The sequence below is a fragment of the Equus quagga genome, chromosome 17, assembly GCF_021613505.1.
Source record: "Equus quagga isolate Etosha38 chromosome 17, UCLA_HA_Equagga_1.0, whole genome shotgun sequence".
Lineage (NCBI taxonomy): Eukaryota > Metazoa > Chordata > Mammalia > Perissodactyla > Equidae > Equus > Equus quagga.
Genome location: NC_060283.1, coordinates 4,989,881 through 5,008,049, shown reverse-complemented (window position 1 = coordinate 5,008,049; position 18,169 = coordinate 4,989,881). Strand labels below are relative to the sequence as shown.

The 18,169-nt window shown below is 56.1% G+C and overlaps 2 protein-coding genes across 6 annotated transcripts in view; one reads left to right on the top strand and one right to left on the bottom strand.

The window, feature by feature from the left end:
- TCIRG1 (T cell immune regulator 1, ATPase H+ transporting V0 subunit a3) overlaps positions 1–5,009 on the top strand; it is a 17,137-nt gene extending 12,128 nt beyond the window's left edge. The window contains exons 11-20 of the mRNA XM_046644099.1: positions 1,949–2,088; positions 2,159–2,316; positions 2,389–2,479; positions 3,033–3,151; positions 3,237–3,450; positions 3,754–3,882; positions 4,056–4,160; positions 4,234–4,351; positions 4,580–4,757; positions 4,854–5,009. Of these exons, the coding sequence (XP_046500055.1) occupies positions 1,949–2,088; positions 2,159–2,316; positions 2,389–2,479; positions 3,033–3,151; positions 3,237–3,450; positions 3,754–3,882; positions 4,056–4,160; positions 4,234–4,351; positions 4,580–4,757; positions 4,854–4,929 (1,328 nt within the window). The 3' untranslated portion in view covers positions 4,930–5,009. The remainder of the gene's footprint in view (positions 1–1,948; positions 2,089–2,158; positions 2,317–2,388; positions 2,480–3,032; positions 3,152–3,236; positions 3,451–3,753; positions 3,883–4,055; positions 4,161–4,233; positions 4,352–4,579; positions 4,758–4,853) is intronic.
- Positions 5,010–7,042: 2,033 nt separating this feature from the next.
- CHKA (choline kinase alpha) overlaps positions 7,043–18,169 on the bottom strand; it is a 51,360-nt gene continuing 40,233 nt past the window's right edge. For all 5 annotated transcript variants that reach the window (XM_046643290.1, XM_046643291.1, XM_046643289.1 and 2 more), the window contains 5 exons: positions 17,308–17,395; positions 16,701–16,809; positions 15,103–15,209; positions 13,613–13,694; positions 7,043–8,287 (listed from right to left, as the gene is read on the bottom strand). In XM_046643290.1, coding sequence (XP_046499246.1) covers positions 8,228–8,287; positions 13,613–13,694; positions 15,103–15,209; positions 16,701–16,809; positions 17,308–17,395 — 446 coding nt within the window. In that variant the 3' untranslated portion in view covers positions 7,043–8,227. The remainder of the gene's footprint in view (positions 8,288–13,612; positions 13,695–15,102; positions 15,210–16,700; positions 16,810–17,307; positions 17,396–18,169) is intronic.

Below are 18,169 nucleotides of genomic sequence, written 5' to 3'. Positions count from 1 at the left end.
GGAGAAGCTGAGGGGTGGGGCTGGGGGGAGCAGGTGGGGAGGGGAGAGCTGAGGGGTGGGGAGGGGGGCAGGCGGGGAGGGGAGAGCTGAGCAGAGCTGATCTCAGGTGAAGTCCCGCCTCAGCCTGACCCTGCAGGGGCTCTGGAGCATAAGTGACATCTTGGTGTGTCCTCTTCGAAGCCAAGGCAGGGCTGACACCCACACCTGCGGTCCTTGGCCAGCCCCCGTCACGGGTGGCAGAGGTCGTCAGGTCCAGGCCCTTCTGCCTGGGTGCTCCCCTGGCTGCTCCTCTGCAGGGGACCCATTGGGCTGTCTCAGGAGAGCTGCCGAGCTGGAGGGATGCACGGAGCTGGCAAGGACACTGTGGGTGCCTGGGCAGAGCATCAGGGTGTCTGCAGCAGGTGCCAATGTTTGAAATGGGAGTTTTTACAAAAGTTTGCATTTTCCTAAGATTTCCACAAAAAGTAAGAGAATTGGCAACATGGTACCCACCCCTATCAGGCTGGAGCTAGTTGGTGGCAGCCCTGTCCCACTTGCCAGCACCCGTCCATGGGTCCAGCGTAGCTCCTGCTTGGCTCTCCTTCCTCCCTGGCCCCCTCTGCACACCTGAGATCTGTGGTCCCTGGTGTGTCCTCCGCCTGGCTCCTCTCCCTCCAGACACCGCCCTCCCTGTGGCAGGCTGGCTTCCATGTGGCCACCGGCCCAGCATCCCCCATGTCCCGGGTAGGGGCCACAGTGGTTGTCTACATAAGCCCAAAGAATGGGTGTCGGGGTGAGCCGTGGTGGGGCCCCTTTTGGGAGGGGCCTTAGTCATAGGCCCGGGAGGGGTCCTGCCTCAGCCAGTAGGTACAGGCAGGACATGAGGATGGACTCTGAGGCCGTGGGGACAGTGACCAGGGTCACACGTTGTCCCCTGGGACCTGTCGACCCGCAGGCCCAGCATCCCGGAGCTTGATCTGGGCCCCTACCCCGTTTCGCCTGTGCTTGGTGCCTCTACGTGAGCAGATGCCGCTCCAGTTCGAGCAGGCGCCATCACCAGTATCCCCGGGTGACAATGTGCCCACAGCTCTCAGAGCAAGAGCTTGGGGAGGCCAGAGTTTGCTGGGCTGGTTGTCTCCGGTCTTGGAGGCTGGCCTGCTGGCCGAAGTCAAGGTGGGGGCAGGGCTGCCTCCCCCTGAGGCCTGTGGGGGGAGTCTGCTCCAGGCCTGTCTCCTTGGTGTGTAGCTGCCGTCCTCGTGTTCGTACGGGGTTCCCCAGTGTGTGTGTGTCTGTGTCCAAATTTCCCCTTTTTATAAGGACACCAGTCACATGGCAGGTGAGCCCCGCCCGTCGACCTCAGATTTACTTGCCACTTTCTGAGGGGCTGGCGGTGAGGACGCCAACGTATCTGCTTGAGGGGCACACAGTTCAGCCCGTAACAGGCTGCGCTTTGGAACCCTAACACCCATGAGGAATTTCTTCCATTTTACTGAAGGGAAACTGAGACCTCAGAGGTTAAGTGACCCACTCAGCCTTCTAGAACTTGCCATGTGCCAGCCAGGACTGCCACTGGGCTCTCTGTTCTTTATGTGTTCTGCTTAAGGCTCTTCTTGTAAATGGTAAGAGCTCAAACTACTAGCTTTGCACCGAGTGCTTCCAGGGGCCAGGTATTGCCCACAGATAAACTCATTGATGAGAGCCCTCTCGGGTGTGGTCGTATTGTTATCTCCATTTTACAGATGGGGAAATGGAGGTTCAGAGAGGTTAAGTCACTGGTCTAAGGTCACACAGCTAGTAAGTGGCAGGCTCTTGAACGCAGGCAAGCCGTCTGGCCTCCCTGCCTCGCACACACCACCATCGCGTTTCCTGGGGGCCCAGAGCCTGGGTTCAGGCCTCTGTGGCGTCTTGGACAGAGACGTGTGGCTTCTCTGCGGGCGTCCTGGCTGACACCCGGCCCCTCTGCCCGCAGCGCCCTACACCGTCGTCACCTTCCCGTTCCTGTTCGCCGTGATGTTTGGCGACGTGGGCCACGGCCTGCTCATGTTCCTCTTCGCCCTGGCCATGGTGCTGGCTGAGAACCGGCCGGCCGTGAAGGCGGCGCAGAACGAGGTGAGGGGCGGCGTGGGGTCCTGGCGGGGCCCGGGGGGGCGCACAGTCCCTCATGGTCCCCCCACCCCAGATCTGGCGCACCTTCTTCGGCGGCCGCTACCTGCTCCTGCTAATGGGCCTGTTCTCCGTCTACACCGGCTTCATCTACAACGAGTGCTTCAGCCGTGCCACCGTCATCTTCCGCTCGGGCTGGAACGTGTCGGCCATGGTTGACCAGTCTGGCTGGAGGTGAGGCCCGGCCGCGCCCACCCTGCCCCCCCCATGCCCCGCTGCCCCTCACCCCTGCTACTGTCACCGCAGCGATGAGTTCCTGGCGCAGCATCCGCTGCTCACCCTGGACCCCAACGTCTCCGGCGTCTTCCGGGGACCCTACCCCTTCGGCATCGACCCCGTGAGTCCTGGCTGCTGGCACGGGTGGGGCGGGCAGGCGGGTGTGGGGTCTGGGGCTCCCTCACTCCTCCAGCCACGGCTGGCTGAGCCCCTCCTGGGTGCCAGGCACAGTTCTGGGTGCTGGAGGCACAGGGACTCGGACAGAGGAGAGCTGGCCCTGCTGGGCCCACTGCAGCCCGGCCACTTCCCAAAGCAGAGAAGCACGTGTAACGGGGGTGGCATTGGGGTCCCACTGCAGCCCCCTCCATGCGGGCGCGTGCTGAGCCCGTTATGGGAAATGACTTTATATTCAGTCTCGTGACTCCTGACAGCTCCCTGAGGTGCACGTTAGCATGTCCCCATTTTACAGACCGGGAAACTGAGGCACAGGAGATGGTGTGCCCAAGGTCACCCCGCTAGGGAGAGCTGGGGTTTGGGTCCCTGTTGTCTGGTCCAATCTGTGCTCTCAACCATTCCCCTCTGCTGCCCCTTGGCTGGTGAGTGACAGATTGTACCGAGGCCCCCAGGGGGCAAACAGGCCGAGGAGAGTGACACCCGCCCTTCCCGCCTCCCAGGTCTGGAGCCTGGCCGTCAACCACCTGAGCTTCCTCAACTCTTTCAAGATGAAGATGTCCGTCATCCTGGGGGTCACCCACATGGCCTTCGGGGTGGTCCTGGGAGTCTTCAACCACTTGTGAGGGCCCTGGCTCCGGGGGGCACGGGGCCGGCCAGGGCCAGGGCCAGGGCGGCTGGGTGACCCGGCCCTCCTCCTGCCCCAGGCACTTCCGCCAGCCGTACCGGCTGCTGCTGGAGACGCTGCCCGAGCTGGTCTTCCTGCTGGGACTGTTCGGCTACCTCGTTTTCCTGGTCTTCTACAAGTGGCTGTGCTACACGGCCGCCAGCGCCGCCTCAGCCCCCAGCATCCTCATCCACTTCATCAACATGTTCCTCTTCTCCCAGAGCCCCACCAACCGGCCACTCTTCACCGGGCAGGTGGGCTGCGGCGGGGGAGCGGGCTCACACCCCCTCCTGGGGTCCCCCGGTCACTGGGCCACTCAGAGCCTCAGGATCCTCCTCTGAGAAAAGGGGTACAGGCCTGAGGCCGTGAAACAGGGAGGTTGGTCTGGAGATGGTGTGAAGCTCCCAGTGGGGGTGGCACACAGTAGGTGCTGGAAGCCTGGGGCCCCTTCTCCCCCAGAAAGATTTTGGACGGGGTGATGTCCCTGCTTAGTGAGGGTCCTGGGGACGAGGGCCCCACGCGCTCCCAGGCCCCCTGACTCTCGTCCCTGCCTGCAGGAGCTGGTGCAGTCCGCTCTGGTGGTCCTGGCCCTGGCCATGGTGCCTGTCCTGCTGCTTGGCACGCCCTTGTTCCTGTTCAGGCAGCACCGCCGCCGATCACGGAAGAGGCCCACTGGCCGACAGCTGGTAGAGCCCGGGGCACGTGGCAGGAGGGCTGTTCGGGAGGTGGGGCCGCTGCCAGGCTGTGACCCAACCCTCAACCCCTCAAGGGTTCCCAGGGTGGCTGTGAGCCAGCAGGAACGGGTGGGCTGGGCCCCATCTGGGGCTGGGGCCTGCTGACACTCCTGCTTCTACCTCAGGATGAGGACCAGACTGGGCTTCTGGACTCCTCCAACGCGTCCGAGGCTGCCTGGGGCTCTGATGAGGAGAAGGCGGGCTGCCCGGGGCCCGAAGAAGAGGCTGAGGTAGGTGGGGGCCGTCCTGAGTAGGGGGTGGCTGCTGGCCCGGCTTGCCCCTCACGGCCGCCCGCCCCCCCAGTTTGTCCCCTCCGAGGTGTTCATGCATCAGGCCATCCACACCATCGAGTTCTGCCTGGGCTGCATCTCCAACACGGCCTCGTACCTGCGCCTCTGGGCCCTGAGCCTGGCCCACGCCCGTGAGTGACCTGGCTGCTGTGGGTGGCTGTCACCTGGCTATGTCTCACACATGCACAGCTGCTGCCCGGGGGCCTGGGCAGGTCACTTCTCTGAGCCTCAGTATCCCCTTCTGTAAGGTGGGGGTGGGGTCCCCCACTGGCCCCACAGGAAGGGGGGGCTTCAGGCTGTCCAGGGGGCTGGGTGGGCACCCCATCGCCCTGGTCCTCACTGCCCCCATCCACCCACAGAGCTGTCGGAGGTGCTGTGGGCCATGGTGATGCGCACGGGCCTGCGCATGGGCAACAAGATAGGCGTGATGGCCGTGGTGCTGGTCCCCATCTTTGCCGCCTTCGCTGTGCTGACGGTGGCCATCCTGCTGGTGATGGAGGGGCTCTCGGCCTTCCTGCACGCACTGCGGCTGCACTGGTGAGCAGCCTGCCCGCTGGCCTGGGCGGCGCGGGGCGGGGTGGGGCGGGGCAGGCGGGGGCTGCCCTCACCAGCTCTCCGCTCTCACCCCCACAGGGTGGAGTTCCAGAACAAGTTCTACTCAGGCACTGGCTACAAGCTGAGCCCGTTCTCCTTCGCCGTGGAGGAGTAGCGCCCAGCTGTGGCCATGCCCACGACCCCTGCTCTCCCCTCGCTGAGGCAGGAAAGGAATAAAGAACAGCAAGCTCAGGAGCCGTGTCTCGGTCCAGCCTGGAACGTCAGGGGCTGGGGAGGCTGGGTGTGGCAGAGCCTGAGCGGGCACCAGAAGCAGCAGGGCCCCGGGTTCTGGGCGTGGGCTGCTCCTGTCCCTGTGACCCTCTTTCGGTTCCATGGATCCCACGCCAGCCTGTGTCTGTCTCCCTTCCACCTTCCTTTGCAGCTGAGGTTGGTGTGGGGTGCGGGAGGGTGGGGGGTCCCGTCTAGGATCTGGGGCCTCGCGAGGTTGGGGAGAGGACCATGAGCACATGTGCAATAATCCCGGCCTCTTGGGGAGAAGGGGGCGGAACTAGGACCAAGGAGGCATGTTTCCAGCACATCCTAGCTCACAATGAGTGTCTTCCCAGGCTGGGCGAAGGGAGTGAGTTCCCCATCCCACACACTCCTAGGCGTGGAGGATGGTGCTGGCACGAGCAGGCCGATATTCCCATGCCCCCGAGCCTGACCAGGCACTCCACACAGGGCAGTGGTGTCACACACAGCCGAGGTCACCGTCTTGCAGAGAAGGGCAGACGTTGTCCAGGGCAGCCCAGGAGTTGCCTGGGGCCCCGAGGGTCAGGCAGAGAGCTGAGCCGGCCTGCAGGCCCTGCCTTTCCGTCCCTCCTGGGTGGGCGGTCCCACTCCCCGGAGGCTGACCTTCATCCTGCAAGTCTCTCTGGTCTGGGTCCCAGCACCGGGGCCCGGAGGCAGAGCCAGAGCTGCTCAGAGGCTCGCTTTCTCCGGCCAAGGAAGTGCAAAGTGGTTATTCCGGCGGGAGGCCCCTGAAACAAAGGCCGCTTTGAGGCCGGAGACGCCCTGGGCACAGTGAGCGGGTGGCTCGGCCCCATCCCTGTGGCTCTCATCTGGCCAGCGGCTGGGAGGAGCCTGTCCCTCGGGTCTGGGACTGCCCTGCTCAGGGCCCCCAGATGCCGGGCTGGGGTCCAAAGGGCTTCGTGTCAATCCCACACGCATGGTAGACACTTGGGTCCTAGAAACACTGACAGCAGTGTCCGGTTAGGAAGAGGCAGCTGTGCGTGGGACTCAGGAGGGCTGCAGACGCATCTGGACTGAGCCCAGGGCAGCCAGCCTCACACCCTCCCAGGGAGCAGAGCTGGGCAGAGACCTGCAGGGTGGCGGTCGTGGCAGAGGGACCCTGAGCAGATGTCAGAGCTGAGTGTGGCGTGTTTTGTGGGGAGGCAGTGTGATCCCAGGGAGATGCTGGCTGGCCCTGCCCTGGCGTGCAGATGGCAAGCAGCCTGTCTGGAGAAGTCTCGCTGCTGTAGCACCAGCATGTGCAGAGGCACTGGGGTGGGTACTCTTGGAGCACAGAGACCATCATCAGGAGGCAGAGGGACAGGGGGTCACCGGTACTGTGAACAGGCCTGATCCCCACTCACGCAGGCTTAGGGTCTAATGCAGGAGACAACGAGTGAGCCAATCAGAACTCTAGGAAAAGCCCCATCTAGAGAATAAAGTGACGGGCAGAGAGGAGGTGGGGGGGTCAGGGTGGACTAAGGACGGCACCACTTGAGATGGAGGGATGGAGAAGGGCCCGAGCGATGACTTTCTGAGCTGACTGGAAGCATGTGAAGCAGCCCGTCATTGGAAGACCCGGCTCCAAAGCATCTCTGCGAGGAAGCCTCGAGAGAGCCTGGGGTCTTACGGCGGAGCGAGGCTGGAGCAGTGACTGAGGCGCGGGGCGAGGGCGGACATGGCCGGTCGGGCAACGACCGCACAGGCCTCGCAGGCACGGCAAGGAGTCGGAGCTGGGTCCTAAGTGAGAGTCACGCAGGGGGGCAGGGTCATTCATTGCTTAGCTGTCAAAACACATGAACACATTCACCCGGGGAAGGTTTCAAGTGTCCACAAGGGTGAGCAGTGCGAAGTCTCCCTCTTGCCCCGGCCCGGCCATCCCTTTCCTCCCAGACACACCTGCTCCCAGCTGCTTCTGCGGCCTTCCAGAGGCCTTCACGTCTGGGAGCAGCGGGGAAGGACGCACTGGGAGCCCCCAAGACAGGACACACTCAGGGTGACAGCTGAGGGTGTGTTTTTATTTCTTTAATTCTGTATGGTACAATCTCTGTGGTAGCAGAAACATATGCACAAAAACAATTCAAATAAGAGTTCAGAGGTAAAAAAAGAATTTCTCCCAAAGGACATTTAACATATCTGGATTTCACAGCTTGGCTCAAGCCACACCCCCATTCCACATGCGGGCTGCTGCCTCCCACGGTGCCCGCGTCCAGGACGGCACGGAGCAGTGAGGGCAGGCAGGGCTGGCCCCGAGAGCCCGGGCCAGGGTCCCCCTGTGCCCCCAGGCACCCCAAGGCCGCAGTGCCAGGGGCAGCAGCAGGCCGGTCACATTCCCCAGCTCCAGGCTGAGCAGAGGTGGAGGAGAAAAGGCTGCAGAGAGCAGGACAGAGGGAGGGCGACGGGAGGCGTGTCCGCGTGGCCCCTTGTCCAGCTGCTGGACCCCGGTGGCCGAGGCTCCCTGCCTGCGGGTCGGTAGGAGGGCCCAGGCGAGGTGGCGTCCAGTCAGGGTGAGGTTCGCCTGTGTTACAAAATATGCACAACAGGTCGGAGCAGCTACATCCACCTGTGCCTGGACGAGAGCTCGCGCCCGTCACGTGCAGTCGGCTGTCTCTTGACGGGCTGCTTCACATGCTTCCAGTCAGCTCAGAAAGTCATTTGGACCAAAAGGGCGAAGGAGCAGCTTCTGGAGACCCACGGTCAGGCCACGGAGCGACATCACAGTCTGTCTGCTCTCTCGCCGCCCCGGGGAGCGAGCAGTGTCTACCTGCTTACACAGAGAGCCTGGTCACAGCGTTCACCAGGCTCTGAAAATCCTTTCAAAGTCAACATTAACCAAAGAAAGTACCCGCAGGAACCCCGTCTGGGCTGTTGGCCACATCGGACGGAGGGCGCCGGGCCCCACACGTGGAACGCCGTGTCTCGATTAAGAGGATTCTGGGATATGGCTCTAGTGCACTATTGTACTATAGTTCTGCGTCCCGATCGCATTTCAGAGGCCTAGCGGAATCGTAAACAAGGTATGAAAGAAATGTTACTCCATTTAATACAGTCTTTCGTATCATACACATCTGCGTGCGGCAGGAGGCGCCTTCTCGCCGCGGGTGCAGTCGTCGGAGCACAGGGGCCGCTGGCTCGGCCGCCCCGCGCCGTCCAGGGATGCAGCGCACGACGTCCTCCCGCAGTCACACCCCCAGCTTCCTCTTCTGGTCGAAATAGGCATCAAACCGCGCCTGGGCGTAGTCCTGGGAGACACAGGAAGAGCCGCCTCACCCAGGGCTCCCGCCTGCCCCGCGCTGCCCACGTCCCGCCCGGGCCACCGACAGCACAGCACAGAGCAGGCCTGCCCGCTGCGGGCTGTGCATGAGCCGGGCCCGCTCTCAGACAGGCCTCTGGGCTGTCAGCGCTGCTCACGGCCACCCCTCTATCTCAGGCAAACTCGGGGGGTCCCTGCACCCAGACGGGACTGTCTGCGTGTCTGCCGCTGCCTAGTTCGCGTCTCATGTGCCTTTGCTGCAGACACTGGCTGACGGACATATACAACACAGGGTCTTCTTTTAAAGCCAAAGCTCCCTGGGGCATTAGCATGTACAAAAGAAGGTGAAAGAAAGAAAGGAGGTGCCACCTAGTTTCTGGGGTCACCTGCAGCGTGATCACTAAGTGAGAAAACCTGGTTTTGGGTTCTGATTATTCCGGAGCTGTCTGGCTACCGTATTTCTCTGGCCCTCTTCCCCCACCATCTATGAGTGTGGACAAGACCCTCTCTTAAGGACCCACTCCAAATGGAAAAGTCCGCAGTGCTAACTGCCCAGGTTACAAAACCACTTTTTAAAAACTTAGCGTTGAAGTATAATCTATATACTACAACAATTAACTCATTTTAAACGTCCTGTTCAATAGTTCTCGCAAACGCACACATGAGGTTCACCACCATCACGATGAAGAGCGTCTCCAGCGCCCCCAAAGTTCCCTCGGCCTCTGCAGTCACCCCGCCCCTACTCCTGGCCACAGGCAGCCTCCGACCTGATTCAGTCCCTACAGATTGGACAGACAGACGCGGAATCACCCAAGAAGCACCCTCTGGGTCTGGCTTCTTTCACGGAGCAGAACGTTCCTGGGATTTGCCCCTGCTTTGTGTCATCAGTGATTCACTCCTGTTTATTGCTGAGTAGTTTTCCACTATGTGGCCCTGACACAGTGATTTATCCATTCATCTGCTGATTACCATGTGGGTTGTTTCCAGTTTGGAATAATCCAATTCCAGGGTTATTACAAACAAAGCTGCTATGAGCGTGTGAACACAAGTCTTGGTGTGGAAATACGCTTCGTCTCTCTTGGATCCACACCAGAGAGGGATTGCTGGGCTGCATGGGAAGCACACGTCTAACTTTATGAGACCGTCAAACTGTTCCAGACTGGCTATGCCCTCTGACCTTCCCACCGGCGGTATATGCGAGTGAGTTCCACTTGCTCCAAATTCTTGCCGACACTTGGCACTGTCAGTTTTTTGGTTTTAGCCATCATCATGGCTGTGCAGGGTATCTCACTGGGGTTTGCATTTGCATTTCTTTTGACCAATTATCTTAAGCAGACAAAAAGATGCCTCCTGGCCATTTATCTTCCACGAGGTGTCCAAATCTTCTGTCTGTTTATAAAGTGGGTGTTTGGTTTCTTGCTGTGTTATTGGTTCTTTATACATTCTAGATACGAGTCCTTTGTCAGATATAAATTTGCAAGATTTTCTCCCAGTCTGTGGCTTGCCTCTTCATTTTCTTAATGGTGTCTTTCAAAGAGCAAAGGTTTTTAATTGTGATTGGGTCCAATGTACTGTATTTTTTCTTTTATGGTTAGTGCTTTATGTAACCTGAGCAACCTCTGCCGGAACCGCGAGGCTTTCCTCCTGCGCTTTCCTCGAAGCTTGGTCGTTTTAGCTCCACATTTAGGTCTAATATCCATTTCCAGCTAATTTCTGTGTATGCCATGAGATCAAGGTTCACTATTTTCCTTCCATAGGGCTACTCAGTTCTTCCCGCACCATTTTTTTAAAATATAATCCCTTCCCCATAGAAGTGTGAGTCTATTTCTGGGCCCTCTTCTCTGTCCCACTTGATCCATGTCTGTCTGTCTGTACTCCCACACCCAGCGTCTTGATTACTGTGCTCGGTGAACTCCAGCCGCTGATCTCCAACTTTGTTCTCACTACAGTTTGAGTTTTTCCCGGGCCTTTGCACAGACATGGCACCGCTCGTCAGGCCACGATGGGGTGGTGTCCCACAGGCCAGAACTAGAAGGACCCACAACTAAAATATACAACTATCGGGGCCGGCCCTGTGGCCGAGTGGTTAAGTTCACACGCTCTGCTTCTGCAGCCCAGGGTTTCGCCAGCTCGAATCCTGGGCACGGACATGCCACCGCTCATCAAGCCACGCTGAGGCGGCGTCCCACATGACACAACTGGAAGGACCCACAACTAAAAATACACAACTGTGTACCAGGGGGTTTGGAGAGAAAAAGGAAAAAATAAAATCTTTAAAATATACATATATATATATATACACAACTATGTACTGGGGGGATTTGGGGAGAAAAAGAAGAAAAAAAAATTTATCCCTGAGTATTTCATGTTTTTTATGCCATTGTAAACACAACTTAGTTTTTTCATTTATAATCGTTTCTAGCATGTAGAAACGCAGTTGGTTTCTGTACACTGACCTTGTATCCTATGTCCTTGGAAAACTCACTCAGTAGTTTAAAAAGCTTTTCTGTTGACTCTTTTCTATTTTTTCATGTACAGGATCCTGTCACCCATGAAATAAAGGCAGTTTTTCTTCTTCCTTTCCAGTATTTTTGGGTTTTTCCCTTGCCTCACGACACCGGCCAGGCGCTCCCGCACCCCGTGACGCGCAGCCGTGAGCAAACCTCCCGCCGGGCTCTGCATCTGGGCAGAGGTGGGGGCACAGCCAGTCTCTGACCGAGAATTATCACGTCAGGCATAGCTTTCCATGCACATCCCCCCCCCCCCAGGCTCTGGCTGAGGAAGTTCCCTGTTATGGATTGCTGAGATTTTTCATTTTGAATGGGTGGTGGATTCTGTCAAATGCTTTTCCGGCATCCACCGAGATGACTGTATGGGACTTTCTCCTTTGTTCTGTTAATACGGTGAATTACACTAATTGGTTTTTCAAACGTTAAATTAACCTTGCATTCCAGAGATACTTGCCACTTGGTCATAAAACAGTCTCCTTTTATATGTGGAGGGTTTGCTTTTTGCCTATATTTTGATCACGACTTTTGTGTAATGTTCCCGATGGACACAGATGTGCAGTTCTCTTCGAATGTCTCTGTCTAGTTTTGGTATCGGGATAATGAGGGTCTTGCCTCATCAAATAAATGAGTGGGGAAATGTTCCCTCCTCCTTCATTTCCCAAAAGTTTGTGTAGGACTGGTATTATTTCTTCCTTAAATGTTTGATTATATTCACCAGGATGTACAGTTTACTCTATAAGGTTTTTGGGTATTTTTTTTTTTTTTTTTTTTTTGGTGAAGAAGATTGTTGCTAACATCTGTGCCAATCTTCCTCTACTTTGTATGTGGGCCGCCACCACAGCGTGGCTTGATGAGCCGTGTGCAGGTCCACGCCTGGGATCCGAACCGGTGAACCCCAGGCCACCGAAGCAAAGCATGTGAACTTAACCACTATGCCACCGGGCCAGCCCTTAGGAAGGTTTTTGATTATGAATTCAAATTATTTTATAAATATATGGGCATTTCGTACATCCGTTTTGGGAATTTGTATCTTCCAAGAAATTTGCACATTTCATGGAAGCTGTCAAATGTGTTGGCATAAAATTGTTCATAATAGTCTCTTACCTTTTAACATCTATTAGATCTGCAGTGATGTCCTATCTTTGTACCCAATATTGTTCATGTTTGTCTGCTTTTTTTTCTTGCTCAGTATACAGAAGTTTATACATTTTATTGATCTTTTCAAAGAACCAACTTTTTTGGTTTCACTGATTTTCTCTATTTTTTGTCCACTTTCTATTTCAATGATTTCTGCTCTTTTAACTGGTTTTTCTCTTTCCAGCTTCTTAAGGTAGAAGCTTGGGTCATCGGTTTGAGAACTTTCCTCTTATGTAACACAAACATTTAAGCTACAAGGCCGTAAGTTTCTAAGCACTGCTTTTACCTACATCCCACAACTTCTGATAACGTTGTGTTTTCATTATAATTCACTTGAAAATATTTTCTAATTGTCCTTCTAATTTCTTCTTTGATCCAGGGTTTATTTAGAAGTGTGCTATTTAATTTCCAAATAATTGGGAATTTTCTAGATCTCTTTTTTTCATTGTTATTGATTTCCAGTGAAATTCCACTGTGGTCAGAGAACACACACTGTATTATTTCAATCCTTCCAAAGCGGAGACCTGTTGTGTAGCTCAGCACATGGCCTATCTTCACAAAGGTTCCCTACTCCCTGGAAAAGGACGTGCATTCTGCAGTCGCTGGGTGTTCGCTCACAGTCCGCCAGGTCAGCTCGGCCGAGGGCGTTGTTCAGGTCTTCACCCTTCCGGCTGTGGTGCTCACTTGTCCTGTCCGGGACGGCGTGTGTGCGTGTCTGGGAAATCTACTTGGTGAATCTGCCTGTCTCTTCTTTCAGTTTTGTTGGTTTTTGCTTTATGTCTTTTGAACAACAGGCACAAGCACATTTAGGAAATCACTTACGTCCTCTGGATGAACTGATCCCTTTATGACGAGGAAATCCACTCTTTATCTTCAGTCACGTTCCTTTTCTGAAGTCTACTTTGTCTTACAGTATCATTTGACCATGACCCCAAATCTGCTTTAAAAATCCAAACCTCCCCTTCTTTTGCCTGGAAGCAGAAATCCTCCTAACACGGGACTGAGGAGGATAAAATGAACCAGTCATTTGCCACCACCCGTCCCAAAGCAAGGCGCTCACTACAGACTTTCGCGGGCCCTGCCTAGGACACCCCACCAACACTCAGTATGAAGCAGCAGAGGGGTTAACTAAAGGTTAAAACAGCGTCCATGTCAAGGACAGCTCTTAAGGTTAGAATAAAATGACAGCCTGGCTTGGTACACGCTTGCCTGCAACAGGAGGTCGAAGTCAGTCAGCACCAGTGCCTAACTCTAAGCTGGCACTGCAGGCCGGAGAATGGAGCCGTGATGGATGGATAAGACACTTCAAGGCATGGGTAGGCAGCCCCCGCTCTCCTTCACCCCGTGTCCCTTGTGTCAAAAGGGACTGGGGTCAGCGGCTGGACCTCTAGGTCGGCATTTCTACATCCCCCACCAGAGCCACAGGACCCCATGGCACTTCTCTGAAGCAGGGAAGGTGGGGCCTACTGGCCCTGGGAGAGGGTGACTCCAAAGGCCGACACGGCTCCAGGGAAAGTGCCTGAAATGGCGCGGCCTCCTCCCCCAGCCCGCTGTCCTGGGGCCGGTCACCCTGCTCGGGTATGGAACGGTTGTTTCCCACCAAGCATTCACATACATCGTAGCATTTTCTTCCTGGGAGTAGAAGAAAAAGCCACCTCGAAACATACCATGTACCCAAATTCAATGGATGAAATCTTGGCCTGCACGATGGACCACAGTCCCCAGAAGAAATGGGATGCAAGGGCAAACCTGCAATCACAAAAGCAGGAGACACACGTGAGACGGGCACTGGTCAGGGGACCGGCGCGGTCACTTCCAGTTGGATGACATTTCGACCTGTCCGCACGCAGACTCTGTCCGCCTCGGTGAACCAGCAGGGTTATCCCCACAGAGACTGAGGACAGTGGGAGCGCCACAGCCGTCCTCCCCTCACCTCTGGCCGGTGGCAGGTGAGAACACGCCCAACTGCCTGTGCCTGGCACACGTAACCACACTCACAGGACTCATGCTGAGGCCTTGCTGGCGAAGCCCAGGCTGCACAGACACGCTCCGCCACACGTGCGAGCGCAGAGCAAGGGCAGCCCTCAGCACTCGCTGCTCAGCAAGGAGGAAGCCGCAGCCTCTGGAGGCTGGGCCGCCCTTCCCAGGAGGTAGGATGACACCCTCACCCTCACGCAGTGCCCTCCTCTCACACGGAAGTGAAACAGAGAACAGGAGCGTGGGAGCCAGGCCACCATCTCCAGGCTGTACCAGGCCCCTGTGCCACCGTGAATCCACACTCTCCTCAAAATAAGACTGCTGGGCTGAACGCCCTAGAAACCTCCCCACACCCGCCTCTGTGGTTCTGGTGGTCCCTGACCCACGACAGCCCGGTGGCGCTGCCTTCCTGCCTGGGCCTCCACCTCCATTTTTCTACTGCACCTGTTCAAGAACCAAAGAGGGAAGATCTGGGCTGCAAGTGGAGCTGAGGGGGCAGCTGGGGGGCCGCACACTCAGCGAGGGGGTGTGGGCACTTTTAAAGACCATGAAGAGGCAATCTGTGGTAAGCGAGGTGGACAGAACCAGGTGGACCAAAGCTACCTAAACAGTCATTTTTACCAAATAATCTTATAGGACGCCCCAAAGAATAGGGTAAAGAGATGACCGAGTGGGAATAAATAGTGGTTTCACATCCAGACTTGTGGAATCTGGACATTTCCCAGCCCTGCTTTGAGAGCTGTTGAGAAAACAGTTAAAAGCAAGACTCAGAACCAATACACACGCCTTTTAATCATTTTCTAGGAGAAACAGAGTATCAGGTGGTGCCCCACCTCCCACCCCCACCCCCAGCATCAGAAACAAGAGCATGCAGGCCCTGGGGGGCAGCGGCCTGGTGCAGCCGAGTCTCGTGCATGGTGACAGTTCGGAACTCCATCCTGCACTCTGCCCTGCTGGTGCGTGACCCCGTCCTCCTCACCTGCTTTGTGCTGAAACCTGAAAGATCTGGACACACTCGGCCACGTGGAGAAGGACCAAATGGCCTATTTTTGACAAAGTACAAGTCCTAGAGACGGACGGGTCTAAAGAAGCCCCTGGAATATAACTCCAAGTAGGCGCCCCAAATATATTCTGTAAAGAGGGGAGCATTCTTCAGAAATCAACACAGGAAAAAAGTTACCTGTTGACTTCGACCAACATTTCTTCTTCTATAATGGACTTTTCTTCATTACTGAAGTTTTCAAATTCGTTATGGAATGCAGCCAAGTAATTGGAAATAAAATGGAGCTTCAAAAAAAAAAAAAGTAATTATGTTAGGATCAATGATGGTTAAAAACAGACAATGTCATGCTGTCATGAAGCACACACACCCGGGGTGACTCCTCCAGATGACATCAGAGGAGCCTGGCAGAGCCCAGCCAGCCGCTCTGCCCAGGGGCGGGGATCCTGGAGCGCCCCTTCCCCAGCAGTGACGAGCAGCTCACAGTCAGAGTTCTAAGGGACCCGACGCTGTACTGCTGACAAGAGAGGTGCAGGCAACGACCTGCTGCTTCTGGAATGCAATTTGCGTGCAATCATTTTTTTCTCAGTGAATCCACACCACGTTTTTCACTGTCTGATCATAAAGCAGGGTGAGCCCACAGCAAACCCTCCCCGAGACTGGTCAGCACCCCATACGACGCTGCCACAGCGTGCCAGGCACGAGGCTCCGGGCGGCCTGACGCACCCTGGCAGCTGTGGCCTCAGAGCGGGAGCTGGACTAGACAGTGCGAAGGGGCCTTCCACCCCTAAGAAGCCTATGTACACACTTAGGACTATTTACACACTAATGCTCATAAAGTGGCACCTGCTAATTCTGGTCTGGAGAAGAGACGGTTTACCCAAGGTTCCAGCAGGTTTCGCATTTAGGCTACATGTGAATTGGGGTGTACGAGATCCCTTGCTCTTGACTACTTCATACTACATTAAGGGCAGTGGAACACGGCAAACGCCTGCTTTTCTTCTGTAGGTGAGAACAGGCTGTCATTTGGTCCGCCTTTAGGAACCCAGCAGTTGGTTACCTGGTTGGAATGCCAACGCCTCTTCCTCTCCCACCTTTCCCAACATCGCCTCCTCCATCTTTCTTCTCTGACATCAGCTTTCACGCGCTACCTCACCTCCACCAGCAAAAAGCACCTTTTAAGCTGAAGCATTGCCCTCGGCAGGGGCTCCCAGAAAGGGGCCTTATACTCTGAAGTAGACCTGGCACAGAAAGATGCCTGCTGACACCTGTGAAACTCTCTGTAACGGGCACTAGTCTGAGCACCTGTTTCTGGAACAGTAACCCACTCACTCCTCACAGCAACGAAAAATGTGTGCAGATGAGCAAAGTGCAGCACAGAAACATCCAGCCAGTTACAGCCAGCAGCGGAGAGCTGGGCCTCACGGCCAGGCAGCTTAGGGTTTAAAACCCACGCTGGGACCACCCACCGGCGGGTTAATTTCTGGGAGACACTAAACTCTGAAAGTGGCACGTGAAGCCACAAACTTGAATCGATCCACACCCTGACAGGACAGCCCCTCTTCCAAAACAGGCCTCTCTGGCACAGAGATTTTAAAAAGCTGGACTCAAGTGTCAAGTGTGTGTCTACATTGAACAGAAAAAACAACATTTAAAGCAAAAAGGGTTCACCTACCACTATGCAACTTAAAAAGAGCATCTTTAAAGATGAAGATGTGATCAATTCTAACTGACACGTGGTTCACATAAACACATAAGCACATTAACAGGTCTCTTACCTGTTGCTTCCTGTTGGGGTACTTCAGGATGTTTGCTCTGAAAAAAGGGTACTTTTCATAGCTATAATCGTACATCCACTCACAGAAATGATTCCCAACGTCAAACCCCCTGAAACAGACGACAGAGGCAGAGTGAGGCCCGCTGCCCACCTCAGGCTCCCGCCCACAGACGGAAGGAGGCCGGGTCGTGAGCACCCCTCCAGTAACCAGCTGGACTCCCCGAGGCCCCGAGGGCGTGATGCTTCAGCCGGGGACAGCCAACTGCGCGACCACTGGAACCTCGGCCGACTGAGCCATGAAAGCGACACCTGACCCCCTACTCAGAGCACCTGTCAAGAGGACTCTGGTGAATGGAAGCCAAGAGAAAATACCCAATTCTGGGTCTGACGCCTCGCATCACCACTCCCCTCTAACCCAGCGAGCTGGGGACAGGCGGCGCTGCCTCACGTGGCCGTCACGGGCCACGGGACAAGAAGTGTCAGCTTCCAGCTGTAGACACTTCCAACCAGAATGGGGTTATTACTTATTTTGTCCTATCGCTATTTCACACACACATTAAAATAATGAAACAAGACTGAAATAAAAACATTTCCCTTTAATGCATTACCTGTAGTTGTAACTGCTGTACTCAAAGTCGATGAGCATCAGCTTCTGCTTCTCAAAATGCTCTCTCCCTTCCAGCAGCAAGATATTACCTGCGGAAAGGTCTGAATGACATGACTTGTCCTCCGGGCGTGTTTTACAGTCAAGGGCACTAGTCCTTGAACAGCACGGCCGAGAGCGGTCTGACCCTTTCAGGGAATCCTAGCCACGCAGTGAGCAACCGCGGGCTGTCAGCCGCAGGACGGAGTGCCAGGAGGAGCACCGCCCAGGTCCACGCCAGCACGAGAGCACCTGTTCACAGCAGCTCAAGAGGGACACAGCCCTGGGCTCCCTGCGGAACAGAGATCTGGCACTCTTGGTTTTCTGGGGCAGTGCTTTCCAAATCTCTGTCCAGGGGCATGAAGGAGCGCCTGCTTGGCATGCTGGAGCTGGCTGCCCCATCCCCAGCAGCCCTGAGGAGGGCCGGCCGTGGCCCACCAGCTGGGCAGCTGAGTCCTAGTGTCCTCTCCAGTGAGGATGCCAGGGCAAGCTCGCTACCGCAGTGCTCTGGGGACTGCATCTGGCCCCACTGCTTTGCCCTCACCTGGTTCTCACAAGGAGAGACCGCAGGCAGAGTTCTTACAACCGTGTGTCCTTTAGGGCTCAATTCTGGGCCAGAAGTGGGGTGTCCACACACTGGCTCTTCAGGCATCCATTCTGAGAACCCCCACTCTACACAGTGTTCAGGTCTCAATCATCGTGTGGCTGGCGGGGGGGCACTGGGGAGCCAGCCTCTGCTAGTGATCTGGGCCCCGTCCCTCCCAGGGTTTCTGCGGGAGGCACAGTTGCTAGGCTGGTCAGCACACACCTCCCGTTCCCAGCGGTCA